We start from the raw sequence: 27,781 nt of genomic DNA, 5'->3' as shown, positions 1-27,781 counted from the left end.
ATAAAAAGTTATCTGCTGAGTAAAGGTATGATTTTTCTTTGAGCATAGAAACAAACAACTAGCAGAAAAAAAATCAGTTTTAAACCTAATATAATCAATCACTTACAATTTGCTTTAGAAACTGCTCCTGAGAATCAGCCAATCAGCAAATCTCATGCAAGTATCCATGTTTCTGCAGTTAAAGATTTGTCAACAAACTTCTGCACGTTCTAACTTCTGAAAATCCACCAATCCTTGAACTTACTTACTCTTCACTAGGATTATGGCTGATATTCTAGGTTGCTGTGATTCATCTTCATGGTTTTCCCTATAAGTTTTCATGATAACTCTCCAGATGAAGAAACTATTCTGCATCCAGAATAACTAATTCAAAAGATGCTAAATCATGACTTTGGTCTCACTAACAACCTTTTCAAAGGACAAAGCTAAATGTAAATTAGAGGGGAGGGGCAGCTAACCAAAAAGTGCTAAGTTACAGTGAGGTAGGAATAAACATTTCAGTGTACTAGTGCACAATTGCATGACTATAGATAATAATAATGAATTGCACATTTCAAAAGCTAGAAGAAAGGATTTTAAAGAAGTGAAATATGTTTGAGGAGGCAGATATATTCAACCAGATTTAAACATTACACAACGTATACATATATTGAAACATCACATGGTACTCTATTGATATGTAAAATTTTTTGTTTTCATTAATCAGTTAAAATATATTTAATTTAAATTAAAAAAGAAAGTTAGCTTTTTCCCAATTAACACAAATTTTATCCAAAATAATAAATATTGTAAATAGTTACCATTAATTTAACATGTATATGATAGGCACTGTGTTATTACATCATGGTCTTAGTTAATTTGCAGAACTACCCTACAAGGTATGCAAGGATTATCATCCTTTCCTCCTAGATGGGAAAAAGTTTAATATGTTTGCTAGTTAAACAAAAGTTAAAGTTGACATTTCCTCCTGAACTTTGCTTAAAAGGCAAAAAAAGGGCAAGATCTTGGTAAGAAAAAGGTGACATAATTTTTTATTGCAATTTAGTGCATACTTTAGTTTTTACATATTAGTCTAATTATCATGTTTCTGGATTTGTCTTAATACTCGGTGCAGTTTTATCAATTCCACAAGTGATTTGGGTGACAAGACTCAAAATTTCTCAGGTAATTAAATTTTTTTTTTTTTTAGTTGTTGACAGACCTTTATTTATTTATATGTGGTGGTAAGAACTGAACCCAGTGCCTTACACATGCCAGGCAAGCGCACTACCACTGAGTTCCAGCACCAGGCCCTCAGGTAATTTTTGAAGAGATTTTCAAACAGGAGGAGTGAAAGGAATCATAGATGATATAATGAAGAACTTTGATGTGCAAATTTATTCAGAGTGCAAACTAACAAATTGAACTAAATTCAATATGATGGAAAGATCTCTGGGTACTGTTTACCATGCTTAGTGCATCTGATTCTATTCATTTTGAGAGTCATAAAGGTAGTTAAAGAACTTATAAAGATTAAAAAAATTCACATTTGGGAAATTGATGTATTTCAGAATCTCTAAATGTTCTGATTTGTGTAAGGCAAGAGGAAGAAGACTCAAATTCTTTCTAAATATATGACTGGTACAAGGGTTTTTTTTTCTCTCTTCTGAACTTGGAAGAGAAGAAACAATAGCAAGTTGTGCCTACATGGGTCATTGAAGGTTATTTAATATCACAACAAAGCTATGCTATCATGTACAATAATTCTATTTTTTTTTTGTTATTTTTGTTGGGTGGAGCGAGTGGATACAATATACTATTAGTAAAATATAGTGTTTAAGAGCAGGCTGTTAACTCAGACACGCTGGGTTCTGATTCTGTGTTCCTCAATTCTATGCCCCTTGAGATTGTGAAGATGACATGAGAATTTCTATGTTAAGCACCTTAGTGAACCATCTAGAATGTACTGTAGAGTTTTATAAATTATTATTATGACAATTGTAGTATTAAGGAGAATTTTTTTTCTTCTTTTTAAATTTGTGTTTAGCTAGGCCAGTTTGATGCCAAAATCCACGTCCTTCCATTTAGGTGTTAGAAGGCAAAATTGAATAAATACACTGAAGGGAACTCTGCAGCTCTGCACTGCACTCTTTTGGTGCATTTGAAATATTTGCTGATCTTGACCTCTTAGAGTTAGATACTAAATACTTTTCTCATCAGGATGTGTGCCTTAGGATGGCAGCTGACTGCCGTAACAGCAGTCTTCTCTAACTTACTGAATCTCTTCTATGATTAAATCCCAATCTACAAAGCAGTTATGGAAGTAGAAGATATTAACTGAAATGAAGAAACAATGAAGCATCCATGACTGCAGGATAATGGCTTTAGATCTAAGCCTACACATTTCAACCTGCAGTGCTTTGAGGACAGTGGCAAACACTCCCAAAATACAGTAAGAGGAAGAGGAAGATTTTAACAGTAAAGAAATATTTGCAAGTAATTTCTTTCACTCTTAAGATTTCTAAGAACCATAGAAACCTTATAAATCTCCATTTAGTGGAGCAAACCAGAAAAAGACTAAGTGGTAAGAATTGTAATCTTAGCTACTTGAGGATATTAGCTTGGCAACAATTCTTGATCATCCATATTATCTAGGTCTTCAAATTACGTATTCAGCCATGGATATTTTTAGTGCTTTGGATTAAGTTTGTTTTTTTCTTTTAAATTTCTTTCAAAACAAAGACAATATAAATGTTATTGAGTTATCTCAATTTTCTGAAGAAGAATAGTCATTTATTTTAAGGAACACCTATGTCAAATACTGATGGACTAAGTAACTACCACTCTTTCTACTGCTTTAATCTGTGACAAGTTTATTTTCTACCTTGGACTTAATAGCTATTTGATAGACATTTTTTTGGCTTTCACTTTTATTAAAGGAATAATTTAGAGTCAGTCTGGGTGAGAACAGTCCCTGATTTTGTGACAGTGATGTCCTTCAACACTAGAGACAGCTGCATTGTTTCTCTGGTATTAGGAGATAAAGGGATGCACTTTGTGAGTTAAAGAATAAAGCTGCATCAAGTAAGAAAAATCGAATACAGCAGTGACTGTGAAACTAAGCAATGTTTTACTTAGCTGTCACTTTTGTTTTAAGAGAATTTTCCATTCACATTTCCACAACCTCCTATCCATATTACTTTTGAGAATAAATCTAATTACATAACAGAAAGTCTTCATATAGCTATGAATTAGATAATACTAAAATGAATTGATTAGAAATACATCAGCTTAACTTTTCAGATTAACAAAATATATATTTGAAATGGATCATTAAATAGAGAAAATTATTTCATTGATTTCTTCAAACCCTCCTTCCTGATTCAGCTATTAATAAGTTATGGAGCTGCTCACAAGGGTCTTATATTCATAGAATTTTTGACTTCCTCCAGGCCATGTTCTCTCTATCTTTTTTTTTTTTTTTTCTTCCTGGTTCTGGGAAAGCCATCTAATCTTGCTTTGGCAAATAATTCTTGTTTAACAAGCAAGTCTCTCTATATAAGCTCCCTCTATCTTTTATTAATTATTTGCAGTTATGGAGAAAAGTGAATTTAATTGGATATATTCATTTTTCTTCCTCTAATACAGCAAAATGCATGACTGTGCTGATTTTCTGAAAAGATAACATGATTATCCAATCAATTAAGTTATAGTTTAAAAGAGTCTATTTAGTTTATCTGATTAAGAGTTCCCTTACTGATTACGTAAAATGAGTGTAACTTGATTTGAGACTTTGGATGTTTTTGTAATTGTTCTTTGGGTTGTTTTGCATATTAAAATTTGTAAAACCTCAACAAGGTCTTTTATACAGTTCCAGAGGAGTAATTAATAATACTACCATAAAAATCATGCTGAGGCAAGTTTGGTAGGTATAGAGACACGGATTTATTAGGTGGGGAAATTAGTGGGTCTCTTAATATGTCAATAATTTATTGCTAATAAAAGTATCAGAAATCTTTGAGAGGGGCTGTGATTGTGGCTCAGTGGTAGAGCACTCGCCTAGCTCTGAGTTGGATCCTCAGCACCACATAAAAATAAAAAAAACAAAAAAAAGAAATCCCAAAGAATTTCCTCTTTGAGATTCCTCTAACAATGTTTTAATTGTTTCATATACCTAACAATAACTGATCTCTAATCACAAAAGTCACATAAGATAATTTGCACTTACCAATCGCTGCTACTCTTAACTCTCCTAATCTGAAGGGTTTGTTGAGAGTGGATCTGAAAGTCTGCCAAGCAACTGGTATTACTGGAAATATCCTTTAAAAGGTTCTTTCCAATAAGAGGGTGAAATGGAGTACTTACTAGTAGTACAGTCAGTTCTAGGTTATTTCTAGAGACCAAAACTCCAAGGAAAGTAAGAGAAAAACATTCAGAGTCTCTTAGGGATGAGAAAGTTCCTTTGTATTTGGATACATTTGACACATTCACAGTGTTCCACTTTTCTTCTATGTCCCCGTACAAAAGCAGGTTTTGGTCAAGAGGAAAAACTGCACATATTTGTATAAGAATATTTTTTCGGTGGCTCAATGATTGGGCTGAATATTCTTAATTAAAAAAAAATCTGCAATTGTATGATTTCATCAACTTTCCCTTTTACTGACTCATTTCTTGTTTTGTAGAGCTTACTGACAACAAAAACATCTGATCACTGTATCTTGTTGAAGCCACCTTTCCTCAACAGTCCTACAATAGAATGTTATAATCACGGGTATCAATTCAGTCTTTATAGTGCTCAGGACCAAATTCTAGGTGACACCTTGCAAGTAGAATGAGGGGCAGAGTATGGGGGAAGCAAGGATAATCCCAACCTACCAACTCAAAGATCTCTTTTCCTAAAGCTTAGAAAAATGCTTAGAGTTAAAAATGACTCTAAGTAAGGAATTCCAATTTGGTTTAAGGTTTAAGGAATTCGGATCTGTTTTGCTGTACTGCATAGTAACCAAGAATTTATTATGATCAGTGAAATATTTGCTGGAGAAAAATGAGATTTGAGAAAGAAAACGAGAAAGCCAGGATTGAGGCTGGCATTATTCATAGTGACAGAGAAGATCCTTTTCATTTGTTTGTGGACTGATGAAAAAGAATAAAGATTTACTCCTGGGAAGTTCTTCACTGTTAACAATGTATTTTTTGGGGGGAGGGGAAAAATACAAAACATGAGCAAACACCTACTCTATCTGACATATTTGCTTCTATAAAAGAAATGTTTAGTTATAGCATGGACAGTCAGGTTTTAGAATCATTTTTCAATTTCAATTTTGCTCTATCTATGAACAGATATTTTTTATTTTGATGTTGATGGAAATAAGAAATATGTCCATTTCTCTTGTCTTTTACATACAAGGTTGACCTGGTTGATTTTCATATTGGCTTCTTCCATATCTTTACTTGCTCTCTGAGAACCTTAAGATCTACTCTACTTTATACTATTCCTACTGTCTCCAATACTTAAGTTCTCATCTGTTTTTTTATCTATACCAGATTTTCCTCTATTTCTCTGTGAATGAGCTAAGCTCCTCCCCACTCTTTAGCATAAGTGATCTCCAGAGCTCTGTGCTGAGTCTCAGTTAAATTGTAAAAACCAAGAATTATAGTTATTTTTATTCCAGTTCCACATATACAATTAACTGATAATAGTGTTTCTTTTTGGTGGAAAAAGTTTTGAGAAAGTTATTCTTTAATAACTCTAATTTAATGATTATAATGTTAGATATTTATGAAATAATAAAATGTTGTTAAATTCCTAAATTTATAGGTTAATGTAATTTTTCTTATGTTATACTTTTAAATATCTACTTATTTAAAAATGACATCAGTTTTTTTTGATCCTCTGAAAAGTTCTACAGTAGACTGACTTCTATTACATTGAAAAAAAAATCAATGAAAAACCAATCTCAGTAGAGTTTTGATCCAGTTGCTTTATTTATTTTTATTTTTTTGTGGTACTGAGCTTTCAACCCAGGGTGTCCTACCACTGAACTATACCCTCATCCCCTTTTTATTTTTATTTTGAGACAGGGTTTTACTAAGTTGCCCAGGCTGGCCCCAAACTTGTGATTCTTCTGCCTCAGCCTCCCAAATTGCTGAAATTACAGGTGTGTGCCACTGTGCCTAGCTGATCCAATTGTTTTAAAACACAAATGATAGTTTGGCCAGATGTACAATAGCAAAGCAGTTTATGATTTTCAAAAGATATTTTAGATCTTACCTTTCTACATTTATATAGAAACATTTAAATGTATTATATTTAAAACTCTGACAAATGCCAAAATTAAAATAGAGAATGAATATTATTAATAAAATTTAATGAAAAATCTTTTCAAAACACTTTTTATAGCTTCAAAAAAGGAACAAAATTAATAGCTTGGAGGTTGGGTGGTGGAAGGGAAGTATATTAAAAACATGAACATACACACACACACACACATACACACATACAACCCATATCATTTCTTCTAGTTTCTCCTGATAAATTCTTTAAATTCCTGGGCATATCTCAAAGATGACTACCCTAGGTATATCCCAAAGCCCTTAATAGGCTGAACTGATATTGTGGTTATGAGAAAATCACAGCAACTTCATCATGAGGGGTAAGTTTGTGAGTTCAGACTAAACTAGCAAAATTTTTATGTCTTTCTCTTCCTCTGTGTGCATTCTGATACCCTTGGCATTCATTTGTACTTCTCCAACTGTCAAGCTGTTATGCACTTAACCTAGAACACTTGGGAAAGGACAATCAAGGAGAGAAGACTCACCAACACTAAAAGAGACCTTTGAGTAGTCTTGTCTTACATATTGAAGAATTTTTAGATTCCACATCACTAGGCTTCAAAGTGTCATGGCTACCTGTTTCAGAAGGGAAGTGTTTGAAGTTTCATTTGTTTTAATATGTCATTTTAACCTTTTTACTGCTGAGTTTTCCTGCCTCAACATTTTATTATATCATTATAGGTAGTATCCTTCAACTTTAAATCTCTGCAGAGGTATTCAACCTGTTTAAGACTCCTAATACTTTAAAATAATGTGTCATTTAGAATTAGGGCAAAAAGTTTTGTCATGCCTATGGAGAATTCAATCAAATTTGAGTATAATATTTGATTTTAAAATAACATATATTTTGTATTGATCTTTTACTCTGTGGCCATCATATTATTTTCTGTTAATATACAAGAGTAATATGTAGTCATAGAGTTTATGTGACTTAATTTATAAAATATATAAAACAGTAATGCTTACCTCATAGGGTTGTTGAGAGGATTAGATTAGGAAATACATTAAAGTGTTTAGCACAATGCTTGATACAAAAATTTAATATGTGGTACCTAATATTACCATAGTGACTGCAGCATAATCCAACATACTGGAGGAAGGACAGAAGTGACAGGATTCTAAAATTCAAGTGCTTCTCCTGAAACTGTGGTTACTTGCAGCCATTGCAAAAGTTTTTCATAGCATTTCTTAAAGTGCTCCTGTAGTAGTACTTACTGGAATTTGGTGGGTTGGGGGGAGTGTTACATAAGGCTGACATATTCTTCTTTTTAAGTTGATGGACATCAGAAGTTGAGATTTTTGGCAATTGACATACAGGAGGGAATTTACAAATGGTCACTTGCTATCACACCATTAAAAACACAAGACATGACTTAAAACCTTTTGTACATTGCTCAGTTACTCTCAGGCACACAAGTCAGTGAGAATAAATACAGGAGTGAAATTTTTGCTGAGAGATGAGCGTTTTTGCCTAGTTATTTTATGTGTCTGAATCTTGGGATCTACATTGTGGAGGGTGCCCTCATTTTTTCCTTTAGAGTGTTTGGAGTACCGCTAGGAATGGCCATGAGTGCTATCAACATTAGTTACCAAAGAGTTATGATAGCCACAGCAGAGAGCTATAGTTCAATCAGGGTCTTTTTATAAAATTGATTTTCTATCAAATTTCTGATGGCTTACACACAAAGATGAGATTTTTGTTTTAAATCTGTGCAGAGGATTTGAGAAATAGACTGGAATGCCTAAGAACTTTCATCATGTATTCTCCTTTGATTCCCCATTTACTTACAGTTCAATTTCTAGCTTTTTATTCTCAAGTGAGTAGTCTGGTCCAATGACTACTCACTTCTTGACAACTGCAAAAGTAATATTTAACTTTTAAAAACATTTCCTATATATATTAATTATATTATAGTAAAATATAAACCCAATGAATACTAATGCAACATTACACTTATTTGAGTAAATATGACAACCTAGGCTAATGTTACCATCTTCATTTCTTTAGGTTAAGACTCATGACTATTAACATATTTAACTAATACATATCCCAAAGGTAAAATTGAATACCTAAAGAATTTTAAATAAGGTAAGGTAATTGGTAGACCTATCTATTTAAGAATTCTAAGACCTCCTATTTTTGGCAGAATTGCAATAATATGGGGTAATCAGAAGCATTTATCATGAACAGGAAGATACAAATAACTTTGTGCATTAAAGATGTGATAAAAATTTTAAAGACATATTATATTATTTAACATTTGGCAAGAATTATAAAGTATAGTACAGTTTCCAGATAAACAATTATATCATCCATTAATAAGGTTGATGAGCTCACAGATGTTTAATCAATCACAGGATTACAAAGGGTTTTTAAAGCAAGTACTGAGGCAAACAAATGATCATGATGACTTGCAATGATGATATGATTAAACATTAGTATGGACTTTGAAAGCAGACTTCATATAAAAATGGATGGATGGATGGATAAGGCAAATACCTGTTAGTTCCATTCAGAGTGACAAATGAATAACACTTTTCCTTGTACAGCAAAAGGACAGCTATCCTCTGCAGAGATGTAAGTGAATATGACTCCTTCCTTTGTTCAGGCAACAGAATGTTGACTCTGATGAATACCCCCTCATTATCTGGCCATGTACCTTTTCCCTTCTTGCCTCATAAAAAAGCTGATTTCCTTCCTTTCCTGTCTGATTTTTCCAACTTCCCCTTCAAGACTAGCTTCTTATTGTCAGTCTTTAAATACGTTCATATGTCTGCCATCATAAACATTCATTCTGAGTTCCTTATTAGCCCTTCTAAATCCCACTGCGACACACTCCTTCCTTTCAAATGGAAACTCCTTTCTTGAGTTTTCTACATTTCTAAATTCAAGGAGCCTTTAGGCATATTTATCTTGCTCCATGTTTCTTGGCACTATTGACCACCCTCTCCTTAAAACATGTTTCCCCCATTAGGCTTCCAAGGCTCCACTTTTCCTTATTCTTCCTTGTGTACTTTTTTAGTGGTCATTGGAGCTGAGAGTCCCATCTATTCTACTCCAACTGGTTAATCAACGCCAAATACAGAGTTCCATTCCTCTTGCTTGTATGGGAAGGCCTTGACTATTTTGGATCAGTGAGAAGTGTGAAGAGGAGAGATCTGAAGAAGAACGGTTTTGTTTATAAGAGAGAGCAACTGAAAGCTTGTTTCTCTCTAGATGGATTTGAAAGAAGCAGCTTCTATGACCAATTATCATTGGAAATCACCTTACCATGAAAAGAGGAACCAGTTTTAGAATAAAGTAAAGAGTGTAAATGGCCAAGTGGAAACCAGGGAAAACACCCTAAGTCTTTAATAATACAGAATGGAAGACTTAATTTGAGGCTTATCTTGGATCTTCACCACTTTGTATGTAACTAAATATTTCCTTCAAGTTCAAGGCCATTTTCCTTGAATGTTCTATAACTTGTAGTAGAAATCATTATACTGATAAAATGGTTGATTCTTCCTTCTCTCTATTATTCATCTCTTAAGTGCTTGTGTCCTGTGAAATTATACATCATCCTTCTGTCTCACTCATGGCTGAATTATGACATATTTTGATGATTCTTAAATGTGAATCTTCAGCTAAGATTGTTGAAATTTAGATAAATATAGTCACATATCCACATTGCATTCCCAGTTGAATGCCCTAAAGATAGTTCAGATCAACATATTTCAATCTAAGTTCCCCTCCCTTGATCATACTTCCACCTATACTCTTTCTGTATCTCCCACCTTAGTGAATGGAACATCATCACTAACTTGACCAAATTAGAAACCTGAATATCAGCTTCAGAGATTTTATCTCTCTCTGTTCCCTGTGTCCAGTCAATCACCAGATGCTTTTGGCACCATCCTTTAAGACTGTACTGGATCCATTCATTTTCTCCATTGACCCATTGTTTCCATCTATTCTCCTCTGGATTTCTAGAGAAACTTCTTTGTTGATTCTATTCCTTCCAGTTTTCTTCCTCTCCACGTCAGTCTCTGAAGAGCTATCAAAATGTTCTTTAAATGAAAATTTGATCACATTCTTTTCCTGTTAAGAACACTTTGATATTCCCCTTGCCATTATCTACAGGAGAAAGCCCAGTATAATCTGGCTTTTGCTTTTTCCAGACTTACTTAACATCACTCCTCTGTTCTCACTTTCCTTTTGTGCCCTCCCTAAGCAGGTGCCTTTTCCTGTATCCTATCTTCACAGCACTTATCACATCCTACTGTATTTACCTGCAGTGCTGCTTATTATCCAGAAGGCAAATGAATAACATGCATAATGCCTTCTAATCAATGGCATTACCAACTACTTTGGATACAGTAATTTGATACTTAATATATCTTTAAAAGTTATTGAAATAGTCCTCCAGAAAAAAAAATCACCTATGTTACAAATCTTATATTCAATTATGTAATGGGTATGTCAGTTATGAAATACATTTATAAAATGAACACTCCTGAGCTTAAAAATTAGAACCACTATTGGACTGAAGAAGCAGGAGAGTACCAACAACAGTATCAGCACCTTCCCTGAACTTATCCCTTACTTTCCTTTAGAGTTAAGCATAATTCTAAATTTTATATTTACCACATTCTTATAAAAATAATTTGATGACTCATGCACTTATGACTAAACAGTGCGTTTTAGTTTTATTTGTTTCTGAGACTTATAAATATGATATTCTTGGTGTCTGACATCTTCAAAAACATTTTTTTCCATTAGAATTAGCTTGTAAAGTTTATATACATTATTGTAATAATAGTTTACTACTTTTTATTGCTGTGAAATATTTCTTTGTGTGAATAACACAATTTATTTGCATACTCTACTGCTGATACACATTTGAGTTTGCCCTTGAATGACATGTATGAGAGTTTTTTCTAGTTCAATACATTTTGAGAATTGCTTAAATGCAGGGTATGTGCATGTTCAGCTTCACAACGTAATTTGTTACCAAAGTGATTGTACTTTATATTTCCACAAGAAATGTAAGAGTTTTCTTTACTCATATGTTTGCAAACAACAAGTGTTTTTCAGATTTCTTAGTTATTGCAAGCCTAGTTAATACGAAATGGCATCTCTTGGGCATTTCCTGGATTGATAAAAGGGATCAGTTTTGTTTCAATGTTTATTGGTTTGCCTTGTATTTTACCAAATAAAATGTGTTATATGTCTTTTTATTGCTCAATAAGAGTTTGAAAAAAATACATTATGGAATGCAAATCCCTTGTCTCTCACATACATTGAAAATATCTCCCGCTGGGTTTTAGCTTTTTCTCCACTCCTGTTATGATGACCTATTATGTGGTATTATAAGTACCTACTTATCACTTGATGTACTTCATTAGATTAAGTTTCTTGAGGTAAGAAACTATATCCTATTCATTTTTGTTTCTCTAGCATCCAGCAAGTGCTCAGCATATGTTAGTGGTCCTATTCTTGCTCAACAAACGTTTGTTGAGTGAATTTTTATGACTTTAGAAATGAATCGATTTTTTTTCTGATCAAATTTCATTCTATGCAAATTGGCTACAACACACTGCTGAAGCTAAGAGATAGAAGTCTACGTTACACATCTTTCTGTACTTGCACTAAAAGAGTGTCAGCCTACTCTTAGGAGTGGTAGTATCTGCCGAGTAGTGACAGGATTTTTATAAACATTCATTACCAACTCTGAACACTTGGCAGTGTTCATTATTTTATTTCAATGCACTTATGATTAACCAGACTCCCTGTTGTAGAATAATATTTAGCCTAAAGTTATCACGAAGTTAGAAATGATGTTAAGACACAAGATATGGATTACAGATTACAATGGATGTGCAAGGTTCATGGTTTGTGTCATCAATTTGAAATTGGTTACCTTTTTAGTAATGGTGTCCGGAGGTACATCCCGCCTCCCAAGTGGATAAGGATTCCATTGGCCACTAGGAGATACATCCTCTTGTCCATTGTCTAAAATGTTGCTTTGCTGGGACGGGGTCTATTGCGAAAATGGTATGGCATTCTTTAGTGATGTAATAGAAGTTTACCATAGTTTTCTGAAAAGAGTCCCTAATAATTATGGTAAAATTAATTTTGTTTGATTGTAGAAAAACATATATCCTAACTGGAAATATTATTATATACTATTTACTGAGTAAGAATTCTAAACCAACAGCTTTTTGGAAATACAAGTAAAATAACAATCTTAGAGCTATTTACTGAATTTTAAAGAAAAGTTTAGATTATTTACAGTACCTAAATAAAAAATAATCAGAATAAAATTAATCCATTGTTAAAAACCACAACCTTTAAAGCTTGCTGAATTTGTCTCTTTAATATGATCTTACCATTTAGAATATAAATAGAAACCATATAATCCGTAGTATGGAACTTCCAATATTCCAAGCCATAATCTAAAATAAATTTTATAAAGCTATAATAATTCTGGGAGAATATGCCGTTTACTAATGCAAAATAGTATTAACACTGGCATAGCACAAGATTTATGGTACTAGGCCATTATCAGCAGGTAGATTGAGGGAAAGACTAAAACAACATCAAAAATATTATGTTATTAGAATCACAGTATAAATATATCCTGATTGTTTATGATACCAAATTTATTTATTTAGATTAATCATGTTATAATTTAAGCTTCATAACATTTTTACTTTTTAAACTGATTTCTGGCTTATTATTTTTAACAAATAATAATATATCTATCTTTATTGTTACTAATACTAGAAATTTTGAGAGAACTAAATATTCTAGTCTGAGTAATAGCCAGTCATCACATACCACAAGGAAGATAGCCTCTATTAGAAAGATACATGGTGACATATACAAAGTTTGTATGTGTATGTGTATAATATTTTTGGGGGGAGGGACAAGGTCTTTTCCTCCCCTAACCTTTAGGATACAAAAGAACTGTTTGGTTGCCTGGGGAATACTTATGAGACTGACATGGCATGTCATTCTTTGTACATGTGCTGAAGGATCCCTACTAATAAAGCCTGGTTAAAGAATGTATGTATGGACCAGGGCTATGGTGCACACATATAATCCCAGTCACTTGGCAAGCTGAGGCAGGAGGGTTGCGAGTTCAAGGCCAACCTCAGCAACTTCGTGATGAACCTGAGCAACTTAGTAAGACCCTGTCTCAAAATAAAAAAAATAAATAAAAAGGGCTAGAGATATAACTCAGTGGTAAAGTGTCCCTGCGTTCAATTCCTAGTCCAAAAAAAAAATAATAATTGTATGTACAGTGTATTTTGTGTGAGGACTTGTCCTCCAACACCCTGAAGGGAGACTGGGTCATTTTCTTTATAATATGCCACCATGGACTGCTTGCCAGGCTTCATTTGTTTATACAGAATGGTCTTTATTTGTCCTCCTTTAGAACACAATTATGTAACTAACCTATCTGTATTCTGACCACATGCACTTTTTAGAAAGCATTGCTTGGAAATATTTTAAATGGGATTTTATTGTGAGACTCTATTGAATATAATGAAAAGTAAGGAGACAACTCAATTTTCTTCTTTTGCTTTGGCCATGTAAACTCTTTTTTTTTTTCACAAGCTTAATTAGAAAGTATGAAGAAAGAAAAATGTTTCTGAATTTAAGGTCTTGAATTGTTAGTTAGGGATAAATTTATTTGTGTTTGAAGAATAAAATGTACATAACACATTCAAAGAATACATTACCTGAAAATAACCAGACAGCTATCCAGTGCTTGCCTGTCTTTTTCAAGCATGAGTTTTCTAATATTGATCTTCTCTAGGTAAATTTGTTTACATATGCCCATACACATATTTTCTGAATATTAAATATGGAAAATCAAAATACTAAATTAGGCAAACATGGTTATGCAGGTTAAGCAGTACTGACTAGTATTTTATTTATTATTCTTTAGGTCCCATGTCTTTTCTGGGTTGCGTTCTTTGCTAGTGACAGGGCATAATAAGCATGTTCCTCTGGACCAGATCTTTGCAGTACAGGTTTTTGAGAAAAGGCCAGAATTCAATACAGGTTTCCTTTTTTGCTCTCTGTATCATTCCCATCTTCATCTGTTTCCTCTACTACATTTGATTCACTGGCCCAGGCATGACACTTAGTCACTGTCAGAGAGCAATTGAGAATCACAACATTCTTTTTGGCATTGAATAAAATGACTAAATCCATTTTACCAAAATCCTAACATCATCATGGTCTAGGCTTCTCACTAGAGGAAAAATTAGTCTCTCTTTTTAAAAAGGACAATTAACAATCACACCAATTCTCCTATATTACAGGGGACAGAAGGAACATAAACATGCAGACACATAAAATGATCCTTTGATTAGATAGCAAAATTAAAAGAATCTCCTGAAAGCAATTTCCATGATTAATTTCAAGAATTATCTGCCATTTTGGTTTTCTTAAATGAGATATCCTAGTTGTGATTACAAAATGAGATATCCTAGTTGTGAAATACAAAGATCATAAAAATAATTTATTGATGTTGGGTGGTGGCGGTAGGGACTGAAAAGTGAATTATATAGCACATTCACATTCTTTTCTAAAGGAACACCTATTGTATATACATTTAGTTACTGAACTGTTAAAATTCTATAAAAATGAAAAGGAACAACTGAAATGTAGAAAAAAACAGATGCTATCACTGTTGAAATTTATTATTCCAAAGAAAAATAATCAGACTGAGGTTTAGCTATTCATTTCTCATACGACATTCTTGATATTTTCTTTAAATACTTTAAAGAGTGAAGATGACTCTTATTTCTCTCATCATATATAACCAACTAGAGATAAAAGACATGGAAACTCATCACAATGCACAATTTCATTAGTTTCTAAATTCTGTATGTTTTTAATATTTCAAAATAGAGAAGGGGCTGTGGTTGTGGCTCAGTGGTAGAGTGCTTGCCTAGCATGTGTGAGGCACTGGGTTCGATCCCCAGCACCACTTTATAAAAAATGAATAAAATAAAGGGATATTATATCCATCTTCAACTAAAAGAAATTAAAAAAATAGCGATAAATAATAGGCTAGTATGATTTAGTGAAAAAGCAAAAATTTTGTTTGTAGTAAGAAGTGCAGTAATGTTCTATGGAAGTCTTGCTGAACAGATATTAGCCCCAAGTTTAGTGTGGACATTTCTAGATTTAACTTTTATGACTTTGATTATTATAAATGACCACAAGTATCTATTGAAAGAAGTGATTTCTAATTTTGCTGAAAAACAAATATGCATGAATATGTGTTTATATGTACATATCTGAGTATATTTAAAGCATGTATATGTCGGACAAATGCATGTCTGTCTGTAGGTATAGGTGTATAAGGATATATATGAATAGCATTTACATCTGTGAGTAGGTCAGCTTAGCTGATCCAGCGCCTTTGCTCTTATCTGCTAATAGATGGGTACACAATATTCTTGTGAAATTATACTTATTGGCATTTTGCTAAAAATTTTATGAGAGTTATGTTAGAATTTGGCACTTTGCAAAGGACATATCCAGAGGATATGTCCCAAGGATCTATTTTGTTTAGGAATTGGCACACGGTTCATAAAGGCATTATCACAGATTCAAAAAAAATGTGTTAAAAACAATTTGCTCCAAAGTACTTCAAGTGAAATTATGTATGTGTGTGTGTGTGTGTATACACACACACATATATTTTTTCTTCAGCATGCCTTTTGACAAAATAGGTCTTACAAAGGCAAATATATGCTGAACTAGTTTCTAAATGATTATGATTTTATAGGGTTTAATCTGAAGGTGGTAATGCAATGCCCAAGTGATTTTTAAACCAGCACTTCATTATAATGGCAATGAAGCATCTGTATAAGTACTAACATTATTTTGTTAATTTTAGCTGCTGTCTATGAGGATTTATGTGGATTTACAGGCTGAAGGCTTTTTTCATAATTAGAAAGCTAAGCGAATCTTTCTTGAGGGATAGGTAGCCAATAATAAATGCAACACAATCAATCGAGAATATAGGGCTGAGTTGCCCCAGGTGCAGCATAAATCTTGCTTTGCTTTCAGCACTGGGAAAAAAATGGCATTAGGTAAGTAACCCTTGGCATTAGGGTGAATAAATGCATACCAAAGTTGGTACTATCTGATCCTAAGTCATTTGCATAGATCCAGTAAGAAAGGACACTAGAATTTAAAAATAGTTTAGGTGCAAACATTGCTCTCTAGATTTCTCTAACGCAAAAGCTGGCAAGAGAAGTATCAATTAATTTATCAATTAATAAAACAGATGGGGCCATTTTCTCCCAGGCAAAATTCCATAAAAGAAATATTTAATACATACATTTCCATGACTTCAGCCTCCCCTTCCCTGAAATTATAATTCATTTATATTAGTGTCTCATTCTATAAGTCAAGAAGTAGTAGATTCTATGGTCTGTTCTGATAATAGGAATTAAAAATAAGATAAAATTATCTATTTCTTTGATAGAGAAGAGATCATACTGTTTACATTGGCGGCCAGATACCTAGCAAACAGGGAATTAGGAAAGGCCAATGATTTCTTCCCCAGCTGATTGTCTCTGGGGCTACAGTAACCTACATGATTTACGTGTGATTTTCTTGAGTCCATAATCTTTAGCCTTTCACTGCTACCAAGAATATTTCTTGGTGACACTGAATGCTCAGGAAATGCAAGCGGGTCTGAAAAGCATAGGTAACTTACTAGCATTCATTAGGCGCAGTCAACTAAGACAGCATATACTTATGGCACATGGGTAATGACTAGGGTCACTAGTTAAAATATTCTACTTGTATATTCTTTTTACATTCTATAATATTTACTTCTCTAGATTTTATTGAAGATGATGTGAGATAATAATGCATACAAAGGAGGCTTATCAACTATTATGACTCATGTTCTATGAAAATGTCAGGTTTTACAAACATTTGAGAAAGAATCATCGTATTGTAGAAAGAGCTTGAATCTGGGTACCAGTCAGGACCAGATTTAAATTCTGTCTACTATGATGCTAGGTACAAAGACTTCAACAGTGAAACAATAAAAATGCAGCTGAGATATTTTGTGATAAGATCCTCAGTTTCCTCATGTATGGAGATATTTATGTCCTGTGAGGGTTTTTAATGAGTCATGAGAAAAAAATAACATATTTAAAATACTTCATGCCACTTGATAAGCAGCAGATGCCCAGTAATTCATAATCTTTAGTTTTCTCCCAATGGAAATATTTATTTATTCTAGCATGAATCTAGATAATAAAAATGGTAGATTGAACTGACATTTTTGTTACAATGTTGTCTTTGTCTCTGATGACATAAAATTTCAAGACAGTAACTGAGCTCAATTACAATAGAACACATCCAAAGAAGCACATGGAAACATTAATCACATCATAGAAAGTTGCCTTAAGTGCTTTTTGGAAAGGCAGTAAATAAATGATAAATGAAGAAAGAAATGAATGAATGAATGAACAAATAAAAAATATTGATTATTTTATAATTTAAAGTAGCTGATTTATTTGTCAAATGTTCATAAGTACTATTAAATATTCTTGAGAATGGTCATATATATCAACAACTGAAAATATTAAAGGAAATTAATCCAGTAAATTGATTTTGCTATATTTGTTGACATTCTAAAAATATTTTAAATGATTCCATGAAAATGTTACAGAAGATATAATTTACTGCTTATAGTATAGGAGGCCTATATTTTGTTTGCAATCCACGAAAAATGTACAATACTTGACCTGGCAAGTAATAAGTATGAAAAATTTAGAAATAGTCAAAATACATAGCAAAATCTGGGAGTGTCTTTCCTTTCCATCACATAAATATTTACTATGTAAGTGCTTCATCAAGTGTCAGAATTATTTGATCTTCATTCGGAAATAGTTCTATCCTTAATTAGTTTAGTATAATTTAAGGACAATGTCTGTGCAGTAGAAGAAATTCAGACAGGTGCTCTTTCCTCCTGGTTGCAAGAGACAGCCCTGTGTGTTCCCTTAGCAGGGCACCACCCATATTAGTGTACATTGCACCTCCATTTCCTATACTAACTTTTAATAGGGGCAAATGTGAACTTAGCTTAGTTAGGAAACTTCATTCATTCTTTCTAGGACATACTGGAGTAATTTGCTACAATATCTAACTGAAGTCAGCCAGGGTTATCATTCAGAAATTTTATGAATAATAGAGACTGGTCCAGAATTTCCCAACCAAGGAATGAACAGTTTTGTCAATTTTATTTACCAGACATATTTATAAATAGATGTTGCACTACATGTTAGTGCAATTCTTATGGCTAATGAGCATATAGGGGCTGAAAAACAATCTTAAATGCCCAAGACACTAATTTTTATTATATTATGTAGCAAGACAAAATTTTGTTATAATAACTTTTTATGCATTTATAAATCAAAGGAAAATTATTCTTGTCAGCCTCCTCTCCTGCCAAGAAGGATTCAGGGAAATGGTGCATCCATCATGGGACCAGTTAGCAATGGCCAGCACAGTCAGGGATGGAGAATCTGAGAGAATGTATTTTTAAGGAAGGTTAACACTAAAGGTTTGCGAAAACAAACCAAACAAATTTCAAATGAAAGCTCTGCAAAGAAGAAATAACTGGGCAGAGGTGAACGGACAGATACTTAGATGGGAATTCATGGGAGGAAACAGAGTCTGGGAGCAATTCGAGACACTCATAAACACCCAGGCCTCATAAGGTTCCTACATTGGTGATGGAGTGAGAAGATGCCTAAGTGCTTAAAGCTTATAGGCCTTTCACTGATAATTTTTGAATCATAAAATCTTTTGGGGGTAATGAAGTACTTTCCCTTCTTTCCTTTTTCATCCCCTACTTCCTCTTCCTCTTCTTCTTTCTCATTAATTTTTTTGTGTGTTCAGGAAATAAAGTATTAAATGGTAATTTATTCTAAAGTGTTTCAATATTTGAATTGTTCTGAATTGCAATTTAATGTGGTTTACATAGAGAATTCTTGTAGGTTATCTCTATACCCATGTGAGGATGATTTTAAAAAGTCCCTAAATGCATTCTGTATTATTTCTATTATAGAATATTTTAGAGCTATAGTGATAATGAACCCATTCTCTAGGGTACCCCAAGCCATATCATAAAATTAATACAGCAACATATATGTAACTAGTTCATATCTGGAAAGTAAATAGGGCTCCAAATTAGGCAAAATTAAGGAGCTTCCATTTAACATAATTTCAGATGGTTTAGATAATAGCTTTCTTCATAGTGAGATCTCTTTAATAAGCTCAATGGATTTTGAAATTTCATTATTTTAGTTTAAAGATTTGCTTTCTATTTAATCCCCAGTCCCTGTAGGAAAGTTGGCCATGTAAGTTGTGATATCTTATCTATTCCTTAGTGCAGAAAAGTTTGAAGGCCTTTTTGAAATTGATTTGGTTAGAAAGATGATGGGTGCCGTGGATATCTGAGAGGATATGAGGAACAGGGTTCATTAAAGTGGGAACTCAACTGTAGATGGCCATGCTGATGGTGTGCTGGAGCCAACTTGTGCTGGTTTGTGAGAGCCAGCCATATGTACCCGATTTTTGGGTTCAGTGACATTAAGATGGTACTTTGAAATTGGTCATATTAGGAGTATTTATATTGTGGACATTAGCAAACACCACAAATCAGAACACTGCTCCCTCAAGAGAAAGTTATTGGCACACCACTGGTGCTACAGGAGACTGAGGACTGGAAAAACAATATTCAAAAGCTCTCAATGTAGTTAGGGTGTTTTTCTCCAAAAGATGTTGAGCGATGAAAAAGCTATGAATATAAGTGTCCTTTTGATTTTGTTACTCCATTCACAGTGGGAATCAAACCGTCGAGAGTTAGGGAATTTTATTAAAGACTAATTTGACATTGAAACATGAATTTGAGAACTTATGACCCTCATTTTTCTGAGAAGAAAATTTATTCCACATTTTCATTAATTGTATTAGGAAAGAAATATGTTTGGAATCTGCTATCACTCTGTTTTCCCTATTTTGTACTTATTTTTTCCCACAAAAACTTACTAGGTTAATTACTATATTAATATATAGCTATAATGATGTATTTTATGAAAATGACTCAGTTGCACTGAAATGTAAGAGATAAAACATTAATCAATTTAAATAGGTGAAATGGGCATTCTCAATTTTGCCTAAATAAAACAAGCAGAAATGTTTCTTTGGCAATGAAAATGTTTTCTCTTAATAGCACATTCCCTTTCAAATGTGCTTGCCTTTCCATTTAAAAAGGGGTGAACATGCTACTTTTCCATTAACCTAGGAAGGGCACTGATTGCTAACTTAGCCCCAAACTTGCTTTTCTTCTTTTACTTCTGTGTTGTATTTCCCAAAATGTGGGCTGAAAAAGTATTTAGAAGCACCAAGCACTTAATTTCCATTCTAATTTAGGGGTATACAACTTTTTCAAAGAAATCACCTGAAATCCAATAATAATTTCCAGTTCTGTTCTCAGAATGCATCACTAAGAGAAGGTAAGGATATATTTAAAAAATTAAAAATAAATATATAAATACAAAAAAAAAGAAAAAGAAGAATAGAAAAAAATGAGGAATAAGGAAAAAATGAGCCTTAAAGCAACACAAAAAGCCATGTACCTGCTCAATCCAAAAAGCAAAGCTCAATCCCAAAAGCAGGAACCCAATAATCAGTCTAGCTACAAATATACATTTAGCAGTTGAGAATTTAGGCTCTACATTATTTACCCTTGTGCTTTTTGGACTCACAAGAGTCTAATAAACAGGGTTGTATGTACAGCCTAAATACATTAAGTGAACAAACAATATTAATTGGCTTTGGTATGCTGACACATGTAGGGCAGTCCATACTTACTTTCTGAAGAGGTAGTTCTTGATGATCAAATTTAGACTTAGTCTGCAAGTTTAAAGTCATGCTTCTGCCTGCATGCATTGCTGAAATACCTCCATAGGGCAGCATGCCAAGGTTAACTGTGTTGTGTTTGTAAGCAGCATTCTGAGTAGAGGAAATAATCATGTGACAGGATGTGAACACATGCTCAACAAACTGATTATTACATGAACATGTTTAAATTTATAACATTTAACTTTAAGCGGGCAAACAGTAACTTTCTTTTAAAAACATGCACTTGATCAGACAAAAAGCATACAGTCAACAGTGTTAGTTATGCACATAATGAGTACCATCCAAAACTACAGAAAGGACAAAAAGCAAAGAAGATACATTCTGCTTTGCACTTGCTGCTAACTCAAAGGCATAAAATCTGTCTCTTAGATACCATGATAGTAGTGACTTTGGATAAATATTGTCCATCCTGTGGTAGTGCATTAATTTTGAAAATTCAAACAGATAGTAACCACATTTTATTGGCTACAAATCTCATGGTCTCTTTCACATTGTGAGATCATCACATATGAAAGACAAATATTATCTCCTAAATCTGCCTTAAACTAAAGCATTGCAATGTTGAAGCCAAGATCTTTCTTCATTATTGTTCAAGTCTATAGACAAAATATAGCAACTCAGAAAAAACATCTGGTCCAAAAAAATCATTAATTCTGACTATTGATTTGATTGAATCCACTTATTAATTCATTTATACCAATCAAATAAGTTGGATGTAGAACCATATATTGTATTTTTCTAAATAATTACCTTTTAAACAAGATAATTGCATAATTATATTGAAGTAATTATAATGTGTGAACTATTAATGTTACTTGTCAAATGAATTTAAATACTTATTTACATCTTAGCTACTCTTCAACAGATGCATCTAAAATTATTCTAAATAATTAATAATTTTTTTCTATAGAACTTCCTCGGAAAATTAAAACATTTTAGATGCCTTGTTATCTAATCTATAGCCTAAAACAGAAATCTAATAATTGACAGCATTTGGTTTCTTTAACTTTCTTATTTTGAAAAACATTATCCATAGAAGTTAACTGAGTACAATTTTTCTTAGCTTAAAATTATTGAGCATTACGAGCAGGTAGCTATTCTATTCCGAGAACATTATTTGCAAAGTAATGATTATTAGCATCAACATTTCATTGAGCTATACTGAAAGATTCTTATACTCCTGATGAGGTAGTTGTCTACACATCATACTTGTTATGAATTCATGATTATTTCATACAGAGATTTTTCACAGTCACCACACTCAAAGTGAAAAAGACACTAAACATTTTGATCTGGCACTTGGATGATTCCTTAGGGTTTAGATCACTCCAGTCTAGGGCTCTTTCAGCTCCTATAGAAGAGTAGGACATATGGGTTCATGCTTTAAATTTTCTGTCACAGTGGAGATCTGCAGTAGAAGTGCGAGCTTTGTGGTTAAAGTGAAGGGGAACGTAAACATCTTTTATCTAGGGTAGCACTTGGAGCTGCCTCTCTAAGGTCAGCACTGAGATCTTTTGCCAACATTATTTGGACTATTAACCTTATTCCATACCCAGCCTCTAGGCAGTTGTCATGTATGCGGACTCACAAATATCTTATAGTTTCTAGTGTAGCTATTTAGTTTCAGGGATTCAAATGTTTCAACTAAGTTTCACTGGGAAAGAAGCACATCATGTCTGGTGCAGTCAGACTCTGGGCAGAATATTAAGCAGCACAGCTGTGTCAAAACCAGTTTTATGCAGTAAGTCCGTGCTTTGGTGCCTGAGTTCATCTTGTTGAGTAGCTAGGGAGTTTTAAGTTATTCATAACCTGAACTGCTCAGAAGTTCAATTGAAAGGGGGAAAGAAACGCTACTTGGAGAAAACAAAAGGAAGAGCTTCTAGGATCTGAAGACTTAAAGCAATACTCTAAGGAAATTTAACTTCTTGGAATTAAATGAGAAACTATTGAATATATGTTGAAGTTGCTCTGGAAAAGATAGGTCCAAGGAATTACAAACAAACAGAGGGTATATGGAGACTAATTAAAAAGGGAGGTGTCACTGTGATAAGAGAAAATAGAGAAAATACACATGGATACACTTTTAGTTACCTGATTCGATCCCCCTCCCCATTCCTATACACCCAGGGTCCCCCCATGTTCTTGCTCCATCTAGAGGAGCCATCTAGTTTTTGGTTGTTGAATCAAAGGAGAGAAACCATGTATCTGGGATAACAGTAAAAAACCCCTGATGGTACCAAATGCTTAGAAATTTATCTTTTCATGCTTTCTTTCCACTCACTCTTCTGCTGCCTCAAATTACTAGTCATTGTACATATGCTCCACAAATCTTCTAATAACCTTTCTTGACTAGTTCATCTTACCCTGTTACGTATGGTCGTGTCTACACGAGGCCAGAGTTCCCAAACTGTACTGTATTATTTGGCCCCCAATATTTTCGCCCTCCAAGTTATCTGTCTACATGGAGGGCATAACTTGAGGTAAGGCATGGTGACAACCGACCAGGTGTCTCCCACTGACAGCCAGTCATGCGGCTTTGATGAGGCTCCCTTCAATGGGACTGAGCAACCTATTTGAAACAGACATTCTGATGAAATACTTTGTAAGGCAGAACCAATTTCCACACTGAGAAACTAACACCCACGCCCACATTTATTAGTTCACTTTTCCCCTAAAAAAATTGTTTTCTTGTCATGTAGACACGACCTACAATAGTATAATTATTTAAAAGGAATAAGCCTGAAAACATAAAATTCATTACTAAAGAAATACATAATAAATGCAGTGACCTGTGGTTTTTGCAGGACACAAAATAAAATAATAAAACTACTAAGTGAAACATTCCAATAGCATCTTGTTACCCAGATCCCCAGTTTACATAGAACATTTGAACTTAGAAAATGAGAACAAAAGGCCCCAATTTCACACATACACAAATCCTCAATGTTCTAGTGTCACTGCAGAGCACACAAAGCCTTCTACACCAAAGCCACGAGGTCTACTGAATGATGACAGTAGGTTGATAATAGTTTTAGAAAGTGAAGTACCAGATTTCTCTTAGATTTGAACAGGCAACAACAACAAAAAAGCAATTAAAGGCTTTATAATTTTTTTTTAACTCTCCCAATCACTGGGCTGTGCATTCCATACTATTCTGACTCAATTTTTAACTGAGTTAGCATTGATTTTCTTTCTTTTTTTGCAATATACATCCTAATTTGTATGTCTATAGTCTTTATATAAAGACATCATCTGTTTTTGTTGTCTGTAGTAAAATTGGAATTTATATATTTTCTTCTGTATAAAAACCAATATTCTAAATGGCAGGATTTTTATTAAATAAAATAGTGTGTAGGAGGGCATTTAATCTCTGCTTATTTTCTTTTTCTTTTTCTTGCTGGGAAGATTATTGCTCATTAGAAGTAATAAGTTTAGTAGTCCCATAGCAGTAACTATGTGCAAATTTTATAAACAGATTGCCCGAGATTAACATAAGTGAGTCCATGAAGAAAAGGGTGAAATACTCACTTTTTATAGATTCAATAAAAACCATACTCTTTAGGTCACCAGAGAGCAGTTTTGTGTCCTAGGAGAGGCATTTTTTGCCTTGCCTTAATGGCTAGAAAACAATTGGAAACACCATCCCATATGATAGAGTCAAATTCTTTCTTACTAACAATAGTTACGCTAGATTTGATAAATAATTCACTTGCAGGTTATGGACTCTCAGAAAGCATTAAGCAATACCCATGAAAAACTATTAGGATCATTTCCCCCCACAATAGAAAGACAAATAAATGCTGATCATCTCTCCATTCATGTACTTCATGCTTCACTACATGTGCTTAGAAATTACAAAAAAAAAAAAAAAAAAGTAAAACTAAAGGCAGGGGGGATATTCTTACAGAGAAATGCCAAACATACCCTGTCTAACCTTCTAGCTTCTATATGTCTAAGCAGCTGTTGTCTCCAGTCTGCAGGCATTTTACCACAGCTCTCCTCTCCCTTCACAGGGGTGGGCCTCGGCTTTATATCACTGTTATCTGATGGCTTGTCACCATAGTTACCCAAGTTATAGTCAGACGGTATTTTTTCCAAAAGAGCTGCCATAGTTGGCCTAGCTGAAACTGGCCTGGTTTGGGAGGCACCGTAACTCTCTGTACTGTAGCTTCTCGCAGACAATGGCCTCCTCTGGGTTAGGTTTTTAACTGGAAAACTTCCCGCCTGGGCTTTCACTTCTTGATATGAAGGATGTTCGTCTTCATACCTGCCATTCCTCTTCAGGAACTGGGACTCAGTCACTGTCACGCTGCTTTGGCGATCTAGCCCTCCCCTGTATGGAGGTCTGCCGTACCTATCACTTGGTGGCAGCTCGTGAGGTTCACTGACCCTTCTAAACATGGCCATTTCTGTGGAGCTTGCCAGGGAGTCAGCTCTCCTCAAGAAGCCTGCCCTGGCTCCTTGGCTTGCAAACTGGGCATTCACCACAGCATCCTCATTAACAGATGGCTGAGAAAACGAGAACATTTGCTCCGTTGGTGGGTATCCTCTGTAAGCTCTAGGACTAACCAAATCCTTGGCCATGTTTTTGCTGGACGGTTGCACATACTCTGAATTGTGTTGAAAAGGGGGCGGTATCCTCTTGTCCGCTTTAACTTCCACTGCTCCTTGAGGATTGAAGCTTTGGTCAAACTGGTAGACTTTTTTTGTCATAGAAGCTTTCTGCTGTTGTGGCCCTTTACTGCTTCCATAAGTGAGCATCTCGTCATCCAGCATTGGGACCGACTGGCTTCGAGACATACTGGACATGCCATGCTCTGGTCCCAACAGTTTATCTGGTCGTTCGTGGCTTCCTAAGTGATCACTTCCAGAAGCATAGTTTTCTAATGGTATGTTATAAACCTTGTATGTGCCAATGTCAATCTCATCGATACTCTGTGACTTTTTGAATTTATTGGACTTTATATCTTTCATTAGTGGGGAAAGCCTCTCTGTGCTTTTGCTAATTGAAATAACACCTTTAGAAGAATCTGGGCGGCAGTGGATTTGAGAAAAGACATTACCAAGACTCCTGTTGGGGTTGGAATCATGATACTCCCATGGTACTCCTGGAGAAAAAGGACTGGGTATTTCAGTAGATTCTTTCAGATGGTCTTTCCTTTCAGGCAAAGGGCTGGTAGTGGGGGTTGTCTCTAATTTGGAAGGAAAAGCGGTCCTGTCTTCAAACGGACTAGGGGTTCTGGTCCAATTCTGCCAAGGATTGGTAGGAGGCACTTCTGTTTCTGGCGTGTGTCTGTGTGTAGACTGCTCAAGTTCCAGGGGAACACCAACAATCCTATCCTGCCTGATTAAAGGCCTGCGTCCGTGAGAAGATGTGCTTCTAGACTTCGAACTCAAGAGAGGATTATTGTTGGCATTCTCAGCTGCGGTTTCCTCAGAAACAAACCCTGTGTTGTCGTAATGGGATCCGTCAGTCCAGTTGTCAGTGAAAGCATCGCTCATTGGCAGGCGGTCGGGTCTCTGTGGTAGGTTCCCTGGGGGAACAGCCTCTCGCTGGCTGAGCAATGGCTTTGCATCGAGAGGCTGTGGGAAAGATTGTGCAATCCTGTAAACACAAAGGGAAGAAGACATATGAAAATGAGGAAGAGTTGGTTTCTGTTAAGATGAACAAGCACTGAAAGTGGGCCACCATGTCTGTTGAGCTGATCATTCATCCCTACCTGACTTAGGATTAAGACAGTATTATTTCATGTCCTTTGTGTCTCCGAAATCCACTCCTTTACCCTCTTCTTTCACTTCTTTCTAGTAATAATCACCTTCCACTACATTTTAAAATTTACTTACCTTTGAAATTTATTGTATAGCATCTCGTGTCCTCTGCTAGAATGCAGACTCATGAGGGCAGAGATCTTTTTCTCTTCAGGCTAAGAAAAGGGCTTGGCACATAGTAGGTGTTAAACATGTATTTGTTGAAGGAATGAATGGATGACATGTAAGTCTTCAGTGAAGGCCCTCAAACCTGATTGGTAAATACAATCATCTGATTCCTAGTATTTATTCCTGGAGATTCTGATTCAGTCCATTTCCAATATATTGGTTGAGAATACTTTTCTTAACAATTCTTGATATAACTGATGGATTCAAAATGTCTTCAAATAAGACCAGGTCTTGAAGATGCTAATACTATTGTTGAAATATCAAGCACATTCAGGTATCTTTTTTTAGAATGTGAAGAATGACTTTGTGTCACTGGCAAATTTATAACAGTGAGTGTCTCTAGTATATCTTTAGTATATGTTCCTCTTTCTGACTTTATTTAAAACCATTTGCACACCAATAATATCAAATTATATATATAAAATCAATATTTTACTGGGGATTGATCTCAGGGGCACTTGACTTCTTGAACACTGAGCCACATCCCCTGCCCTATTTTGTATTTTATTTAGAGTCTCACTGAGTTGCTTAGCACCTTGCTGTTGCTGGGCTTGGCTAAATAATGCA

At 34.4% G+C, this 27,781-nt stretch overlaps 1 protein-coding gene across 6 annotated transcripts in view; it reads right to left on the bottom strand.

The window, feature by feature from the left end:
• The window catches only part of Lrrc7 (leucine rich repeat containing 7), a 552,277-nt gene that overhangs the window by 53,317 nt on the left and 471,179 nt on the right, over nt 1-27,781 (bottom strand). For 4 of the 6 annotated variants that reach the window (XM_058581585.1, XM_046451172.2, XM_058581587.1 and 1 more), the window contains 3 exons: nt 25,202-26,882; nt 21,227-21,367; nt 12,216-12,335 (listed from right to left, as the gene is read on the bottom strand). In XM_058581585.1, coding sequence (XP_058437568.1) covers nt 12,216-12,335; nt 21,227-21,367; nt 25,202-26,882 — 1,942 coding nt within the window. The remainder of the gene's footprint in view (nt 1-12,215; nt 12,336-21,226; nt 21,368-25,201; nt 26,883-27,781) is intronic. The other 2 variants (XM_046451173.2, XM_058581588.1) reach the window with 2 other exon arrangements.

This window comes from Marmota monax, unplaced genomic scaffold, assembly GCF_021218885.2.
Source record: "Marmota monax isolate L192 unplaced genomic scaffold, Marmota_monax_Labrador192_F-V1.1 WCK01_AAM20220418_F8-fsc00023, whole genome shotgun sequence".
NCBI classification, from domain to species: domain Eukaryota; kingdom Metazoa; phylum Chordata; class Mammalia; order Rodentia; family Sciuridae; genus Marmota; species Marmota monax.
This window is presented reverse-complemented; position numbering and strand designations above follow the sequence as displayed.